Here is a 15,913-nt window from a genome sequence, read left to right on the forward strand (position 1 = left end):
TCTCATGAAAGAATTTTCCTAGCAAAAAATAGATGACATAATTTAATCAGTTCATCAAGAGCTATCGACTGCCTTCGAAGAAAAATATCTGTCTTAGTTCAAAATTTGATTTTTTTTTGCTGTAGGCCAAGTTTCTAAAGTCACCACTTAGAAAGGTGCAAAGGATAAACTCTAATTTCTTTAGCAATGAGAGGTACAACTGATACCATTTCTCTACCGCAATCCCAAGTGCGAAAAACCGAATAATAATGGAAGAACACTTCCACGCCATGCTCTGACTACTTGTTTATAATTAGTTGTTTTGTATAAATTCACACAAATATTTGCATTAAAAGGCTGAAGCCTGTTCACATTTAAAAAAATGCAAAATAATTTAGCTCATCTCACAGGCAGTCCCGAATCGGCTAAAATATTTTGTTATAGGATTGCTGTTCATACTAGCTGAGAAATTAAAAATTAATAATGCTACAAGGTTTTTCTGTAGTATTTTCCTTGGTATGCATTGAACCTTCCCAAAGTTTTCTTATGATAAGACATCAAGCCTTATAACTTTGAGTATTAGTTATAGATGACTTAATCATGAAATGATAGACAGCCTCTGGTATTTCTATGCTTTAGCTATGCTAATGAAACAACTTAATCTCTGTCTCTTAATGCCTTTTGTGAAAGTGAATTCTTGTGTAAACAAAAATTTAAGGATTTACTTGGTCAACTTGTTGCTTTCTCAGTGAATTTTCTAGATAAATAGTGAACTTTCTCCTGAGTATACCATCTAACACTCATTCCAGTACATAGCCTATCTAGCCTAGGCCTAGTGGTCAGCCTCTTCTGGAGAAAACAGACAAAAATAGTGCCTTTATTTTACACTATTTTCAAAAGCTGTGGCTGTATTTATAACAGTGTAGTATGTTCCTATTTATCATATTAGACTTACCATGTTTCTTTTTACTACTACTACTACTACTAATAACTCACTGCAGCACCAAGCCGCCTGAGGCCAACACAGCTACACACGCTCCTCTTCCAACCTAATCTATTTAAAGCCTCCCTCTTTACACCCTCCCAGGAAGTTCCCATTTCCTTTAAGTCTTTATTTATGACATCCTCCCAACCCAGACAAGGACAACCTGCTTTTGGTGTAGCCCCAGACGGTTGGCCAAAAAGGACAGCTACTCATGCTCCTCCTCCAACCTAATCTATTTAAAGCCTCCCTCTTTACACCCTCCGAGGAAGTTCCCATTTCCTTTAAGTCTTTATTTATGACATCCTCCCAACCTAGACAAGGACAACCTGCTTTCTGTGTAGCCCCAGACAGTTGGCTAAAAAGGACAATCTTTGGTAATCTGTCATCCTTCATCCATAGAATGTGGCCTAGCCATCTCAACCTTTCTTTCATTATAGCCCCAAAAAGCAGGATTGAACCACACTTTTTGTACAACCTACTGTTTGAAATATGGTCAGTCAGCCGGGTACCCAGAACAATCCATAGGCAATTTCTCTGGAAAACATCTAGTAAATTTTCATCTGCTTTTTGGAGTGCCCATGCTTCAGAGCCATATTTGACCACTGTCATCACTGTAGCTTCCAATATTCTAATCTTGGTTTGTAGGCTTATCTTTCTATTCTTCCAAACTTTTTTTAACTGTGAAAAAACACCCTGAGCTTTAGCTATTCTACTTTTAACATCTTCACTGCTCCCACCATCTTTACTAATAATACTACCAAGGTAACTGAAGCTCCCAACCTGATTGATATTTTTGTTACCTAATGTCACCTGTTCATCTTCACTTATTCCTAGCCTTAGTGACTTAGTCTTCTTAACATTAATTTTCAAGCCAATTTTAGCACCCTGAACTCGTAAAACCTTTAAAAATTCATTCATTTTGCTTACACTTTCATCTAATATACTTAAATCATCAGCATAATCTAAGTCCAGGAGCATTCTTCCTCCCCATTTGATTCCATGGTCTCCAATTGCCTTTCCTGTGCTCCTTAAGATGAAGTCCATCAAAATGATCCATATAAAGGGGGATAGAACACAACCCTGCTTAACTCCTGATTTAATACAAAACCAGTTGTTAACCTCATTTCCTACCTTAACCACAGCAGTATTATTCTCATACATAGCACAGATCACTTTAATGTATTTTTCTGGTATACCATATAATGATAAGACCTTTTTAATGCTGTTCTATCAACAGAATCAAAAGCTTGCTCATAATCAATAAAACTAATGACCAAAGGTGTTTGACAACAAAGGGACTTCTCAATTATTAACCTAAGAGTGAAAACATGGTTGACACATCCTCTACCTTTCCTAAAACCGCATTGTTCTTCCCTTAAAACTTTGTCTACAGCATGTCTCAGTCTAAAGAGTATCACATTACTCAGTAATTTGCTACCTACAGAGACCAGACTAATGCCTTGATAATTACGACACTCACTCTTGTCACCTTTCTTATACAGTGGTTTGATTAAGGTTTTTCTAAAATTATTGGGTACTTCCCCTTTTTCAAAAATTATGTTCATAATCTTCAGTAGCTTATTCCTAACCTCAGAGCCACCATATTTAAGGAACTCATTAATCATACTATCATCACCTGGGGCCATATTATTTTTTAATCCTTCTAGTACTGTTGCTAATTCTTCCTCACTAAACAAATCTTCCTTCACATCCAAGGTATAACAAACTTTTTCATTTTCATCTATATCTTTTCCTGCAACTGCATCTTGGTTTAGCACATTCTCAAAATGTTCCACCCATCTTTCTTTAACTTTTTCCTTATTACTAATTGTGGCCCCATTTCTATCTTTAACTGGGACTAGTCTGGATTGGCTACTCCCTTTCAATTTATTAACATGCCAGTATAATATTTTACTATTATGCTGTCTAGCCACATCTTCCAGATCCTCAGCAATTTTATCCATTGCCTCCATTTCACATCTCCTTAGTTCATATTTTAATGCTTTCTCCACTTTCTTTACATTCCTTTTGTTTTCATATGACCTATCACTCAGATAATTCTTATACAAACCCCTTCTACTCTCTATTAAACCTAAAGCTTTTTCACTAATATTCCTAGTTGCTGTCTTGGCACTCTTCCCTAGGACACCATCAGCAACTTCACAAATTGTTTTTCTGAAATTATTCCATCCATCTTCCACATTGTCAAATTTTAAACCCTCAAGTTTAGTACTCAACTGTTCCTGGAATTTTTTTCTCAAATTTTCATCCTGAAGTCTACCAACATCATAACTTTCTGGGAGGGAGTTACCCTTCCAAAATTTCCTTAGACACTACTAGATGGTGATCTTCACTTTTAACATCAATAACAGCACTCCTATACACCCTAGTATCTTGTATTGATCCTGCTAGTCTTCTGTTTACAATAACATAATCAACAAGGTTTGCTGTCTTACCATCACATGAATACCATGTCAACTTATGGGCCATTTTGTGACCAAACACTGTATTGGTTATAACTAGGTTGTTATACCTACAAAATTGCAAAAGCCTATAGCCATTACTGTTTTCTTTTTAGGCTATTGTTATTCCCTTCTAAAAATCATTTTAAATAAAATTAATATTTTCAGTTGTAGGCTAGAATATTGTTCTCAATAAGGTGCTAGAGCATTCTTGATGACATTGCAGTCAATGCCTTGAACTCGGATATGAGAGTAAACCCCTCTAAATCAATTACAGCCTAATACCAATGTGCTTCCTCAAAACAACACCCTGTTTTTTTAGCCTTATCCCACCAAAAAGTTATGTGTCATCCTTTAGACTACTTGACATCATAATTTTTTCTAATTAAATGTGCAATATCCATGTGAAAAATATTATTCATAGAGCTAATGCATATATTTCTCTCCTTAAGCTCCTAAATAAATTCAGCATTCCCCATCCCATTCTTTAAGGATTTATAGTCCTCTTGTGTACCTATATCTTGAATAGGCTTGTTCAGCTTGGCACCCCAACATCTACTGTAAAGAACTAGAAAAAATTGAATCCATCTAAAAAGAGCCCTGCAAGCAATTTTTAAAGAAAGCGAGGCTCTATTCTCTCTTCTTCCAAGGAAAGCCAGGTTTGAAATACTCTAGTGTCAGAGAGTTTGTTGTGCCTCCATTTTGCACAAAATGCAATAGCAAACCCTCACATAAAAAACATTTTTTCCCAAAAGACACTCCTCAACAGATTGTGCTTACCTCCAGATATGAAAACACCTTTACCTTAAATTATCTTAAATTGCAGCTTGGAGTAATCTAAGGATTTTCTTCTTGTAAGCTCCATGAAGAATTAAAGATAAGCTGAAGACTTCTGGGCTTGCCAATCATATTTCCACTCAACTCCATTCATCATCCACTCTTGATTTGAAAGTGTTGAGACAAGTTGCAGAGACAGCATATTCTGACAGTCTACTCCAAAGGCTGGTAACTCTGTTTAAGAGGAACTGATTTCTATGCTGGAGTCTGTGTGACATCTTAAACAGTTTCTTTGAGTGGCATCTGGTAGAAAAGGTGGTGCCAAACAAGAATAAATTAGGGACAATGTTTGTCAAAATAAGTTTGAAGGCAGTTATGACATCCCCACATTTGTGCCTATATATATTAGGCTTGGTAGTTTGAGGCAACAAAAATGTTCACAATAGGGGACTGTTTGGAATTTGCTAATCAATTTTGTTGCTTGCCTTCAGACTGCTTCTAGAATGAATTTGTCTTTTTTGTAAAAAGGGGATGCAAGTGTCACACCAATTTCAAGTTTAGGTTGAACAAGAGCTTTATGTAGGGCTATCATGACTCCTGGAAAGTAGGTGCTGATAGTGCTGATGAAGCAGCATCAGAATCAAGTTTAAGTTTCTTATCAACAAAGACACCCAGATCTCTATCCTTGTGAACAGCTTCAAGTGGTAGATCATTGAGAGTGTACCCAAAACGTAAGTTATTTTCTCCAAAATGAAGGACATGGCATTTAGATGTGTTGAAGCTCAATAACCAGGAATTTTCCCAATTATTAAGCTAATTTATATCATATTGAAAAACATCTGTATCAAGGTGGTTTCTGATACCATCAGTTAGTTTGGAATCATCTGTACATAAAGTGAAATAATTGTGTATTACACTAGGGGCATCACTAATAAAAAAAAAAAAAAAATGTTTCTCTTCATTACAGAAAAATAAACAAAATATTTGACCAGTTTCTCTTTTATTATTTTGCACTGATGTTGCCTAGGTAACTTCAAAAATTGAATTCAGCCCTTTGGGTCTTCTGACAAATTTTTGAAATAAATTTCTTATTATCTTATCCTAATCCAATTTCTAGGTGACATGACAGAAATTTTACTGTTCTTTAACTGCTCCCTTTCCTACCCATTGGGCATCTTTGCCTATTGTAATTCCAGCACAGCTCTAGGCCATAGTGTAGAAGAAAAGTTTCTGATCTTCTCCCCAAACTGGCTTTATTTCATATTATTAACAAACTACTGACAAGAAGTAAACAAATACACTGCAAACCAACATTCCTTACATGGCAACAAGGGACCATACTAATTGATTCCTTTTTTATGCCCCTTCTAAATTTCAAAAATTGTTTCACTTGCAAATCTGATTTAAAGTCCTTAAATGAACTCTCTGAGCCATAGACCTTAGGTGATGATGCAATCAAGTAGTATCAAGTAGTAAGATAGATTCAGGTAAAGCTATTAAGGAGCATAGGGAACATTAACCTACCATAGGACTGAGGAGCTAAAACCTTTGTGGGTAAATCTTTTATCTTAAATCACACCTTCTAGTGACTAAAATTGAAGAACCTTTAGATGTTGCCAGCTAATGTTGACTTGATTTTCATGTCACAATATATGAGTGGTTCATCACTATTTACATATATACAGGACAGATTGGTTTCATTATTGGATGTCACTAGATGTATTCCTGGCCAGGTGTGGTTTAGGAAAAACGGGGCAGGTGGCACCAAATAGACCCTGCTGGATGATACTTGTGCATCTTCAATGATTTGCTCCTCAAATCATGGTCAACACCAATCTTGAAGCTGTCAATTGATTGGGCTGACTTAGTAGATTTTCTGAGTGAAATTCACAACATGAATTTCACTAAAATATATTATGAATGAATGAATGAACTTTATTACCTGTAAAAGTATAAAAAACACAAAGTAAAGAGTATTATAAATAAACAAAAATGATAAACAGCAAAGAAAAGAAATTCAAACTAACAAAAGACAACATGGACTAATTAACCAATATCAATATGAAAAAAGGCTGCAGAGGGTTGTAAATGTGAATAAAGGAAGAACAATCCTGAGAAGGCACATCTATTAAACCAAATCAAGCAATTATTTTTTTTATTTTGGTGCCATCTAGGAAGCCAGAGGAAGAATTTGCAATATCTGAAATAAGCCACACATAGAGTATGACAATCTTTCATACAAAACAGATGAGCCATGCCTGTTAAAACAAAAGCACAGGGGCACAATAAGCATTATAAATCATGCACAAACTGTTGTGGTTGTAATGGCATTTGTTTGGGGATATTTTTCCATAATTGACACATAGGTTTTTCATGGCTTGATTCACTAGGGATGAAGAGGTAATGGAAAGTGTTGGGCTGAAACACAGACCAAGCCAACTAACTAAAGAAGAACATGGAAGAACTACAGTCCCAGCAACAAATGGAGTGACCACATAAGGGCTATTAAAACAAATGAACTCACATTTAGACGCAGTAACTGACAGTCTAATCTTAGATAGTTCATTGGTTAAAATAGTAAAATTCAAAAGCAATCCATAGTGAATCTGGGCAACAAGAAGAACATTGTCTGCATATGCAACAGAAGACAAACCAATATTACTGTAAAAACACAGAGCTTTTAAGGAGATGCAGGCACAATGCAAGCGCACATTTAAATATACTAGGAGACAACATGGCACCTTGCCAAACTCCCGTATTAATTTTTACCAGGTCAGATATTTGGCCATTCCAGGTGACTTGAATTTTTGACTTTGAATACCAAGAAGACAATAAACATAGTACAGAAGGATTAACACCTGAAGACGCAAAGGGAAAATAGAGCCTGAGAGTGCACAATATTGTCAAAAGCCCCAGAAATGTCAACAGTAAGACAGTATAAAGACATTTTAGTTTCTACAGCATCTTTCATGAGTCGGCTTAAAACATGATGTGCATGGGAGCAACCAAAACTTTTCCAAAAACCAAACTGAAAAGGCATAAAATTACAATTCGAATCAATTTCTGATAGTAATAAATGTTCATGCAACTTACTTAAAAAACACGATACTGTAACGGGACGATAATTTACACATGACATGGGGTCCTTGCCTTGCTTTTGAATAGACATTACACGGCCATAAAGGAAACTATCAGGGACTAGTGAGTGTGCTAAGCAAGACTGGAAAAATATTTGTAGATGGCTTAGTAGAGCAGGACAATCATAAGCGAAAAATCAGTAAGAAAGGCTGTCACCATCAAGGCTATTTGAACACTTAATTTTTCTTAAAGCCTGGCAAATTTTAGATATTGCTACAGGCTGGACGTGAGCCTGCAGGAGATGGTATGGTAATAGCAGTTTAAGCAACTTATAATAAAAAGACCGAAGAAAACTGTTAAATACACTATTAATAAACTTATTCCAGGAGGCCTTATTGGTGGGGCCTGGCCATGCATTCAAGCGTGCTCTCTTCAAACTGGCCTTATATTCAAGTTTACACTTTTGTTTTACAGAGAACACAGCTCTGGACAATGGTTGGTCACATGATATCCACATACGTAGCCAAAATTTGGCTTTTTGCTTAGCATGTTTTACTTCAGGAGCAACTTTCCAATTAGGCTTTCTTGTACCAATCTGGACTTTACCAACAGGCACTGCAGCTTTGGAAGCTGATTTAAGGCAATGAGCAATTTGATAATAATAGTAATTTAGGTCAACTCCATTTGAAGGCAAGGAAATTGAAGTTTGCAGCAGGTGATATGGCACTTTTATGGTCGACAGTAAAGCAGTTAGCATAACAAGGTATAGGGGGACATTAGCATGATCCCAGTTCAACTTTGTATGCCACTTCGGCTGGGCTGAAAGTGTTTTTCCAGATAGCTCATAGGACAAATTACAGCTAAGAATAAGGTGATCATCATTAATCTTCTCTTTGTCTACCCTGACAATCTATGATAATAAGCTGGAACTGGAAGTGATCACATGATCCAGGCTCGATTTTGAACAGCCTCTGTTATGAATATACCTGAATGGGAGGTTCTTATCTGCGACGTGATATCTGCTAGGAAGTGATTCTAGCAAGAGGATTGATCTTTCGGAGGTATCAAGAATGTCACAGTTATGGTCACCAGCTATAACACAATTTAGGTCTTTCAAACATAGACTTTCGAGTAGATGCATTAAACTGGAGCAACATTTAGCAAAAGATGTGAATGATGCTATAGAATATCGATTGCAAGGTAAGTAATCGTTTATGAAGGCACTACTGTCACATTGAATCACTAAGATGTTATCATCACAATGAATCACAGAGGGCTTTGATGGGGAAGAGAAGAAAATTGCTTGACCACCAGAAGGGCAGCCTCTAGTTTTCTTGGCCTCTTGCGAAAAAAAATGGTGAACAGAAGATTGCTTTAGGCTAGAAACGTTTCTAGCCTAATTTAATTTCATATCGTTAATCATTTTAATCTCATTCAGGTTTCTAAAATCTGTACTTATTTCAGATAGGATAATATTTCATAATCATACAGAATTCCTCAACTCACTGACTTTTTTATTAAATGGTAGTTGGGCACATACTAATTGGAAATTTGTGAACCACTTCCAAGTATTCAATTCTTTTCAATCTGTCTTATCATGTAGTGATTGTATTACAGCTGAGAGAGCATAGTAGTTAGGGATATGAATTGCAAAAAAGTTTACGTAAGAATAAAAGCAATTCATGATAATAATAAAATTGAAAGCCTAAAAAGTCGAAAATTATGAATATAAGAAAACATTTCAAAACCTCTTTTTTTTTCTTAACTTGTTTTCCTCAACTCCACAACTGTTTTCTTTTATGCATTTATAACTTACATCATTATAATATCCATGTCATATCAAGCTTATTTTGTTTGCACCCTATGTTTTCACTTATGTTCATTGATTTTGAGAAAAAATACTTTCTACTTTTTAGTCCATTTTGAAACCTAGTTTTCATTTATTTTTTAAATTTAATGTTGGTCTTATGCCTTACCTAAATCCTGATTTAGAAGGTTTTGTTAAAGCGTGTCTTTAAAATCAAAATCTCAATATCACTTAAAGTTCTACTGAAGATATTGGGATTCTTTTTGTAACCTAAAGTCAAAGAAATACAGACTCAGAGTAAAATTAAGGGTAAACATATGTTTTTTTCGAAGTTAAGACAAATATATGCAATTTTCTAAGCATTTGGTAAAGATAGGGCAGGGATATGATCTCAAAAATGCTTTCTTAGAGCAAAGTCCAGATTTTGAATTTTGATGATATTTCATTCTCTTAACTCAGCTACTTTTCAAGACAGCAAAAGCCAATAATCTAGAATTTATCCTTGAAAGTTTGAATATGCCAAGAACACTTGTCTTCCTGGATAAATTACTGCAGAAAAAACAAAAAATCAAATTTTGATTAGATTGGAAAAATTTTATTGGAAAATTATAGTAGCTAAAAATTTTGATTGGATATGTTTGGAGAATGGATAGGCAAGGGAGAGGGCTGGTTCTCTTCCAATTACTTTTGACTCTTAAAAAGGGCAGTTGAACTTCCAGTTTCCAATAAAATGAACCCCTTCCAAAGTTTATACAATAATCCATCCATTTTTTCGCGCTTTAGACTGCAGGGAGAAGGTACATTTGAAAGTACATTGCCATGTATAGTGTCTTTTCTAATTAACAATAGATAATAATAAAATTAAGTGCAAGTCTTTACAAAAATGTCTCTTCTTATACAATATCACATAACACATGCATGTTTTGAGAAGCTGCTCCTCTGGGACTTGATTTCATATTTTAGTCATTCTGTTTCGTCATTCACCAAAATGTTATCTCCTTAATAAGGGATAATAACTTCAGAAACATAGTTTGCTTTTTTTCTAGGTTTTCTAGGTAAGGTCATTAGCTTATCTGGCACCACAGGACTTTTAGACAACTTTAAGTATGCTGTCAGAATCTGTGGATTTGATCACATTGAGAAGCTGCAGAATATAAAAGAGTAGGAATGGAATAGTTTGTACAGTCAAGGAAAGTATCAGTTTAATCAGCAAAACTCAGAATTAATTTACTGTCATAATCCAGAATCGAAAATTCAGCAAACACTTTAGCAAAAGCTTGGGTCTTTACTGGTTGATCTTGCAAAATGGTTTCATCATTGATTTTAACAATAAAGTTGAAGTTCCTTTAAGACGATAGTGAAGCCTCTCTGACAATTCACCACAGCTCTTTGAAAAAGTGTATTGAAGCTTGGTAGTGAATTTCTCTCCATACTGAACCCGCGATTGTCGATTTTGATGAACTGCATCTTTATGAGCTTTAATGAAGTTGAGTCTGTCATTTTCACTCTTTGAGAGTAGTTATGTGGCTTTTGTTTTGTTTGAATATCATTTTGGAAAGGATGTCATACCAAGGTTGTTTTCTGTTAGGCATCTTGATTTACTTTGATGGAATATAACTTGTCAAAGAGTCAACTATGGGTTTTTTCTAAAGCATCCTCAATGCCTTTGAGCAGGTTGGCTCTTTATTGCTGAGAAGTAAGTGTATTTCTTAAGCCACTCAACCTCCTGTTGTATACTACTAGATTTGTTGCCTGCACTTTAATGGAAGAAAAATACACAGGTAGTGATGGTACCACGGCTGCTTGCTAAGGCAGATTTTATAAAGTATTTATATCCTCCCACCTAAAAGTTGATAAAATTTGAAATTTTCACACACAAAAATAACAAGCATTTTCATCTATCTCTATGATTGAAGGCAAATTAGCGTTTTAACTCTGCATTTGTTAATTTTAGTTTAATTTTAGATCTTTATCTTTTGTGGAGGATGGATTTTCTTCATGAAAACGTTGTTCAGAGACTATGAAGTGCATGAGAATTTTGTCCTGGCAGTATTTACAACAACGTTTGCTTTGTCCTGTATGATGTTTGAACTGATCATCTTTGAAATTATTGGATTTTTGGATCTAAAGTATGTTTTAATGCTTGTATTATGTTGTATCTGCTGGAGTGGGTTGTGTCGACACAGTTCTGGACTTTTAGGGAGAGCAGTGGACATTCCTTTTGGGAGGAGTGGGGTCAATTTTGCTGCGGTTGACAGAAAAGGGAATCAAATGAATTGTTACTTGAGTGGGATTCAATCTGTACCTTTTTTGTCTTAGGTTCAAGTTACATTCACACAGGTCAAACTTTAATTCACCCTACTTTCAACCTGACTTATCATAGCTTGCATTTGATATACTGCTGACTTGAATCCAAGTCATTTTCACAACATTTGATTTTTTTTTTACTTTCCATTAGGATCTTAGGTCCAACTTCAGCAAAAATAAAGTTCGAAAAAATAAACAGTTTTTTGTAGAATTGTGTGTATGAACCATAAGTTGTTTGGGTGTGTGCAATCATGCTGCTACTCTTGAGGAAACATGGAGAGAAGGAATTATCTCTGCTTTAAGATTGTCTCCTTAATGGCTGGACCACTCCTCGAAATGGTTGGACGTGCATGCACCTATATTTGCAGTCTTTAATGGTTGTGATATTAATACTTGTGAATTTAAAATCCAAATGCCCTATGCCAAAATAATGTAAGCTATAAATATTACGTGAGATTTGTAAAATGTGATTACAGTAATTTTTAACATACCATTTCATATTATCCCCAATATCATTTTGGATGTATGTATAAGAGGGATCATTTCATGCTTCCCATCATCATTCACTATGTTTGAACTTTATGTATTATATATTGAATGTTAATGGTAATTTAATGACAGTATACTATTTTGAGAAACCGTGTCAAAGAGGGGCAGTTGCGGTTATCCAGTTAGAGTTGAGCTGGTATAAGACCGGACTAGCGAAAATTATTACGAATACTGACTGAGAAAACAAAACAAGTTCCCTGAAAAATTGACAATGCTTCAAATGTTTCGATCAGTTTTTCTGTAAAAATAAACAGCTTTAATAATTCGATATCAGTAATGGTTCTGGAAGGTTTTCAAAAATACTAAAAATTTCTTGTAGTCGTTGGTTAAAAAAAAAAAAAACTTTTTTTCAAGCCACGATCCTAATAACATAGATTAAGCACAAAAAACTACTTGCCAAAAACGCTCATTTAGCTACCTGGGTTCAATCCCCAAGTCTAGGTAATTTTTATCTTATCAGTCTATATCGATATTATCTATCGATCGATATTATTGATATATCTATCTATCAATATATCTATCTATATCAATATTACCTATTATCTTATCTATATCGGTCTGGCAGATTTCTGTTTGTTGTGAAAATCAAATTGAAAGGTAAGTCGATTTACCTAACAGGCTTGCGAATAATTCACCCTTCAAAATACAGTAGATATGCGATATTTTCGGTGGAACCTGTGCTAGTAAACTATTAATTTTGTACATTAAAACCATCTAATAATGGATTTTTTTCAGTTTTCGCTTCGTCGTATGGAACTTCGTGTTGATATGTATGCTGATTCTAGTTGTTGTGGTCATCCCTTACCTGATTGGATACTCATTTCTTTCCAATTTTAGGTTTGGTAAGTCTACTGATGTTTCTTCCTTGATGCCAAAGTTTATTTATTTATATTTATTTATTGTTCTACTCTTTTGTTTTTGTTTCATTTTGTATTAGTCCTCGTCAAGGCTGAATCAATATTTAAACAATTCTATTTAGAAGAATTAGAAAGCACAAAGAAACTGACATGGACTATTCAGACGCCAAATTGAGGTTTTAAGTGTTATTCCTCTTCATTTTAAGCTTTTAATATTGTTCTTTACTTTCATTATTTTTTTTAATTAAACCTATATAAAATACATGTATAAAATACCTATATATACAAAAATATATAAAAGAAGTGACATAAAGAATTACAAAGGTTGAATCATTGGTGGTATTGTTTTCAAATGCATTTGGTTCGAATCTCTGCTTAAAGATAGTTTGACTTATTGTATAGTAAATTTCAAAAAGGAGAATTATGCCTTTGTAAAGTTTTAAGCACTGGAGATTCGGAAACTACTCCAAAGTTGAGGTTCTCTATGAATCTGCGACAACCAAAAACTCTAAAAAAGTGTCTGAGCACTGATGATTGTTGAGGCAACGGCAAGAAACGTAAATAAGATGGTGCAGGTGAAATCCAGGCTCAGTGGTAATATGTATATTAGCTTGCTGGTTCCCAAAGAAACCTCTACTTTGAACTAGAATGCCGTGAGAGTGCTCATTCTAACGGAAATTAAAAGTTCTAGTGCCCTTTATAAGTGACAAAAAAATAGAGGGCACCAAGGCCCTCTTCCACGCTCATTTTTTCCCATAGTCACCGGATGAAAATTTTGAGATAGCCATTTTGTTCAGCATAGTCGAAATATCTAATAATTATGTCTTTTGGGACAACTTAATCCCCCGTGGTCCCCGGGGGACGGGCTACAATTACAAACTTTACCATTCTTTACAAATAGTAATGGTTATTGGGAAGTGTACAGACGTTTTCAGGGGAACTTTTTCACGTTGAGGGGTGGTTGGAGGGAGGAGGTTACGTGGGAGGATCTTTCCATGGAGGACTTTATCACGTGGGAAGAGAATTTCAATGAAAGGGCCCTAGGATTTTCTAGCATTATATAAAACAAAAACAATGAGAAAATAAATAAAAAAAAAGGTTTTTCAGCTGGAAGTAAGGAGCAGCATTAAAACGAATAGAAAGTATTACGTATACAAGGGGGTTCTTCCCCTCCATAATAACTCGCTCTTTACGCTTAAGTATTTTTAGTAATTTCAACTATTTACTCTACGGCCTTTGTGAATTAGGGGTCATCCTTAAAGAATTGGGACAAAATTTAAGCTTTAGTGTAAAGAACGAGGTATTGACGAGGGGGCGAAAGCCCTCATATACTTAATAAAAATATACAAATAGAGAAGTTCGTTTCGTAAGTTAATTTGTGTAAGTTACGTATATTATTACTAATAAAAGCGTTCGTAATACAATTAAAAAGCTTTAGTTGTCTTTTTAAGTTGCTAAAAATTAGAGGGTAACTAGGCATCCTCCCCCACCCATTTTTTATCAAAATCGTCTGATCAAAACTATGAGAAAGCCATTTAGCCAAAAAACAAAATAATATGTAAATTTCGTCTTAAATACTGATGTGCAGTGAGCCAAAATCAAAATATGCATTAATTCAAAAACGTCCAGAAATTAAATAAAAAAAACAGCCAAGTTTTTTAACTGCAATTAAGGACCGACATTAAAACTTAAAACGAACAGAAATTATTCCGTATATGAAAGAAGTTTTCCCCTCTGCAACCCCTCGCTCTATACGCTAAGTTTTTTGTTGTTTTAAAAGTAGAGTTGTGAGAAAGAGTCAAAATTTAGCTTAAAGAGCGAGGGGTTGAAGAGGGAAAAATCCCTTTCATATGCGGAATAATTTCTGTTCGTTTTAAGTTTAATTGTCGCTCCTTACTTGCAGTAAAAAAAACTTTATTTTTAAAAATTAATTTTATATAGGAATGATAAACTATCAAAATATCAAGTGCAGATACTTTACAATGGCTTATTTTTCTTGTATTTTAGTTTACGAAAAGTCACACCTTCTGTATCTAAACTCGAAGCCATGCTTTATCTGTTTTTGCTATGTTTTTAAGATGATTAAGTTAAATACATTAACGTAATCATCTTGAGAGACAAAGAAAATATTTGTTGGATTTGTTTGCTTACGTGCTTGAGCAGAAGAATATTTTTAAGTGAATTTTGGTATCAACAGAGCAAAATTGACTTCTAAAAATTTATTCAGTGTCTTGACAATTTTTATTCTTTAGCATAAGCTATTTTTATTAGCTTACCTATTATTATTATTATTTAGCTTACCTTTATAGAGCATCCGACTGAACGTAGCCCTCCTAGTTGTTAGTAGATTTAAATGATTCAAAAATGGGGAAGTGTGAAAAAATTTAATCTATTTAAATAAATCTGTGTCTTAGTCTAAAATTAAGCAAGTTTTTTAGCCGGCTGTTTTATTCTTTGGCTGAGTAGCAAATATGGCTTAGCTTTCTATCCAATGTCTGTGGGTAGTGGAAAGGTTCCAGTTCTATATTTACAAAAAGGCAAGTAATGGCTTAACTTGGTAGCGAGTCTAGGCTGCTAGTGGAAAGTTATCCTTGTCAGCGGTTTTTAGTGCTAAATTCAAATTATTACACTCGAAAGTTTAAAACAATACACAAATGTCACAGTTTTTTTTTATCATGGTAATTAGCAACTTCAAGAAATGAATATTGTTTTGGAAACCTTGCAGAATCGAAACTTATATTCAGTTAATAGTGGTAGTTTATTGAGATGAGCCGATTAAAACAAAGAGAGCTAATTTGTAGGGGAGAGGTGGGTACAGTGGCGCACTTTCAGGTCAAAGCATCGTAACTTTGGCAAATATTAACATTTTTGGACGCTTTTTAAACTGTTGTGCAGGCAGTTTATTATTCTGCACTGGTGATTTATTTCACACTTCTTCTTTGAACCAGTTTTTGATGGAGTCATGTTTTCTGACAGCCACTTTTTGCGCCATTGTTGCCGACTAGGCGGGAACAGTGGCGCACCCATCTGGAACAGTGGCGCAATCAAACTGCTAAGATGAATATTTCGTTTAATGAGTAAGGAAGTACAAAATAATGAACTGAAAATACCT

The 15,913-nt window shown here is 34.7% G+C and overlaps 1 protein-coding gene across 3 annotated transcripts in view; it reads left to right on the forward strand.

Moving 5' to 3' along the window:
• The first annotated feature begins 419 nt into the window (after positions 1 to 419).
• LOC136029554 (Golgi pH regulator-like) overlaps positions 420 to 15,913 on the forward strand; it is a 58,291-nt gene continuing 42,797 nt past the window's right edge. Inside the window, exons 1-3 of one of the 3 annotated variants that reach the window (XM_065708030.1) lie at positions 420 to 495; positions 11,054 to 11,217; positions 12,680 to 12,786. In XM_065708030.1, coding sequence (XP_065564102.1) covers positions 463 to 495; positions 11,054 to 11,217; positions 12,680 to 12,786 — 304 coding nt within the window. In that variant the 5' untranslated portion in view covers positions 420 to 462. Of the gene's footprint in view, positions 496 to 530; positions 556 to 11,053; positions 11,218 to 12,679; positions 12,787 to 15,913 lie in introns of those variants that run through there. The other 2 variants (XM_065708031.1, XM_065708032.1) reach the window with 2 other exon arrangements.

Source organism: Artemia franciscana, chromosome 7 (assembly GCF_032884065.1).
Source record: "Artemia franciscana chromosome 7, ASM3288406v1, whole genome shotgun sequence".
Lineage (NCBI taxonomy): Eukaryota > Metazoa > Arthropoda > Branchiopoda > Anostraca > Artemiidae > Artemia > Artemia franciscana.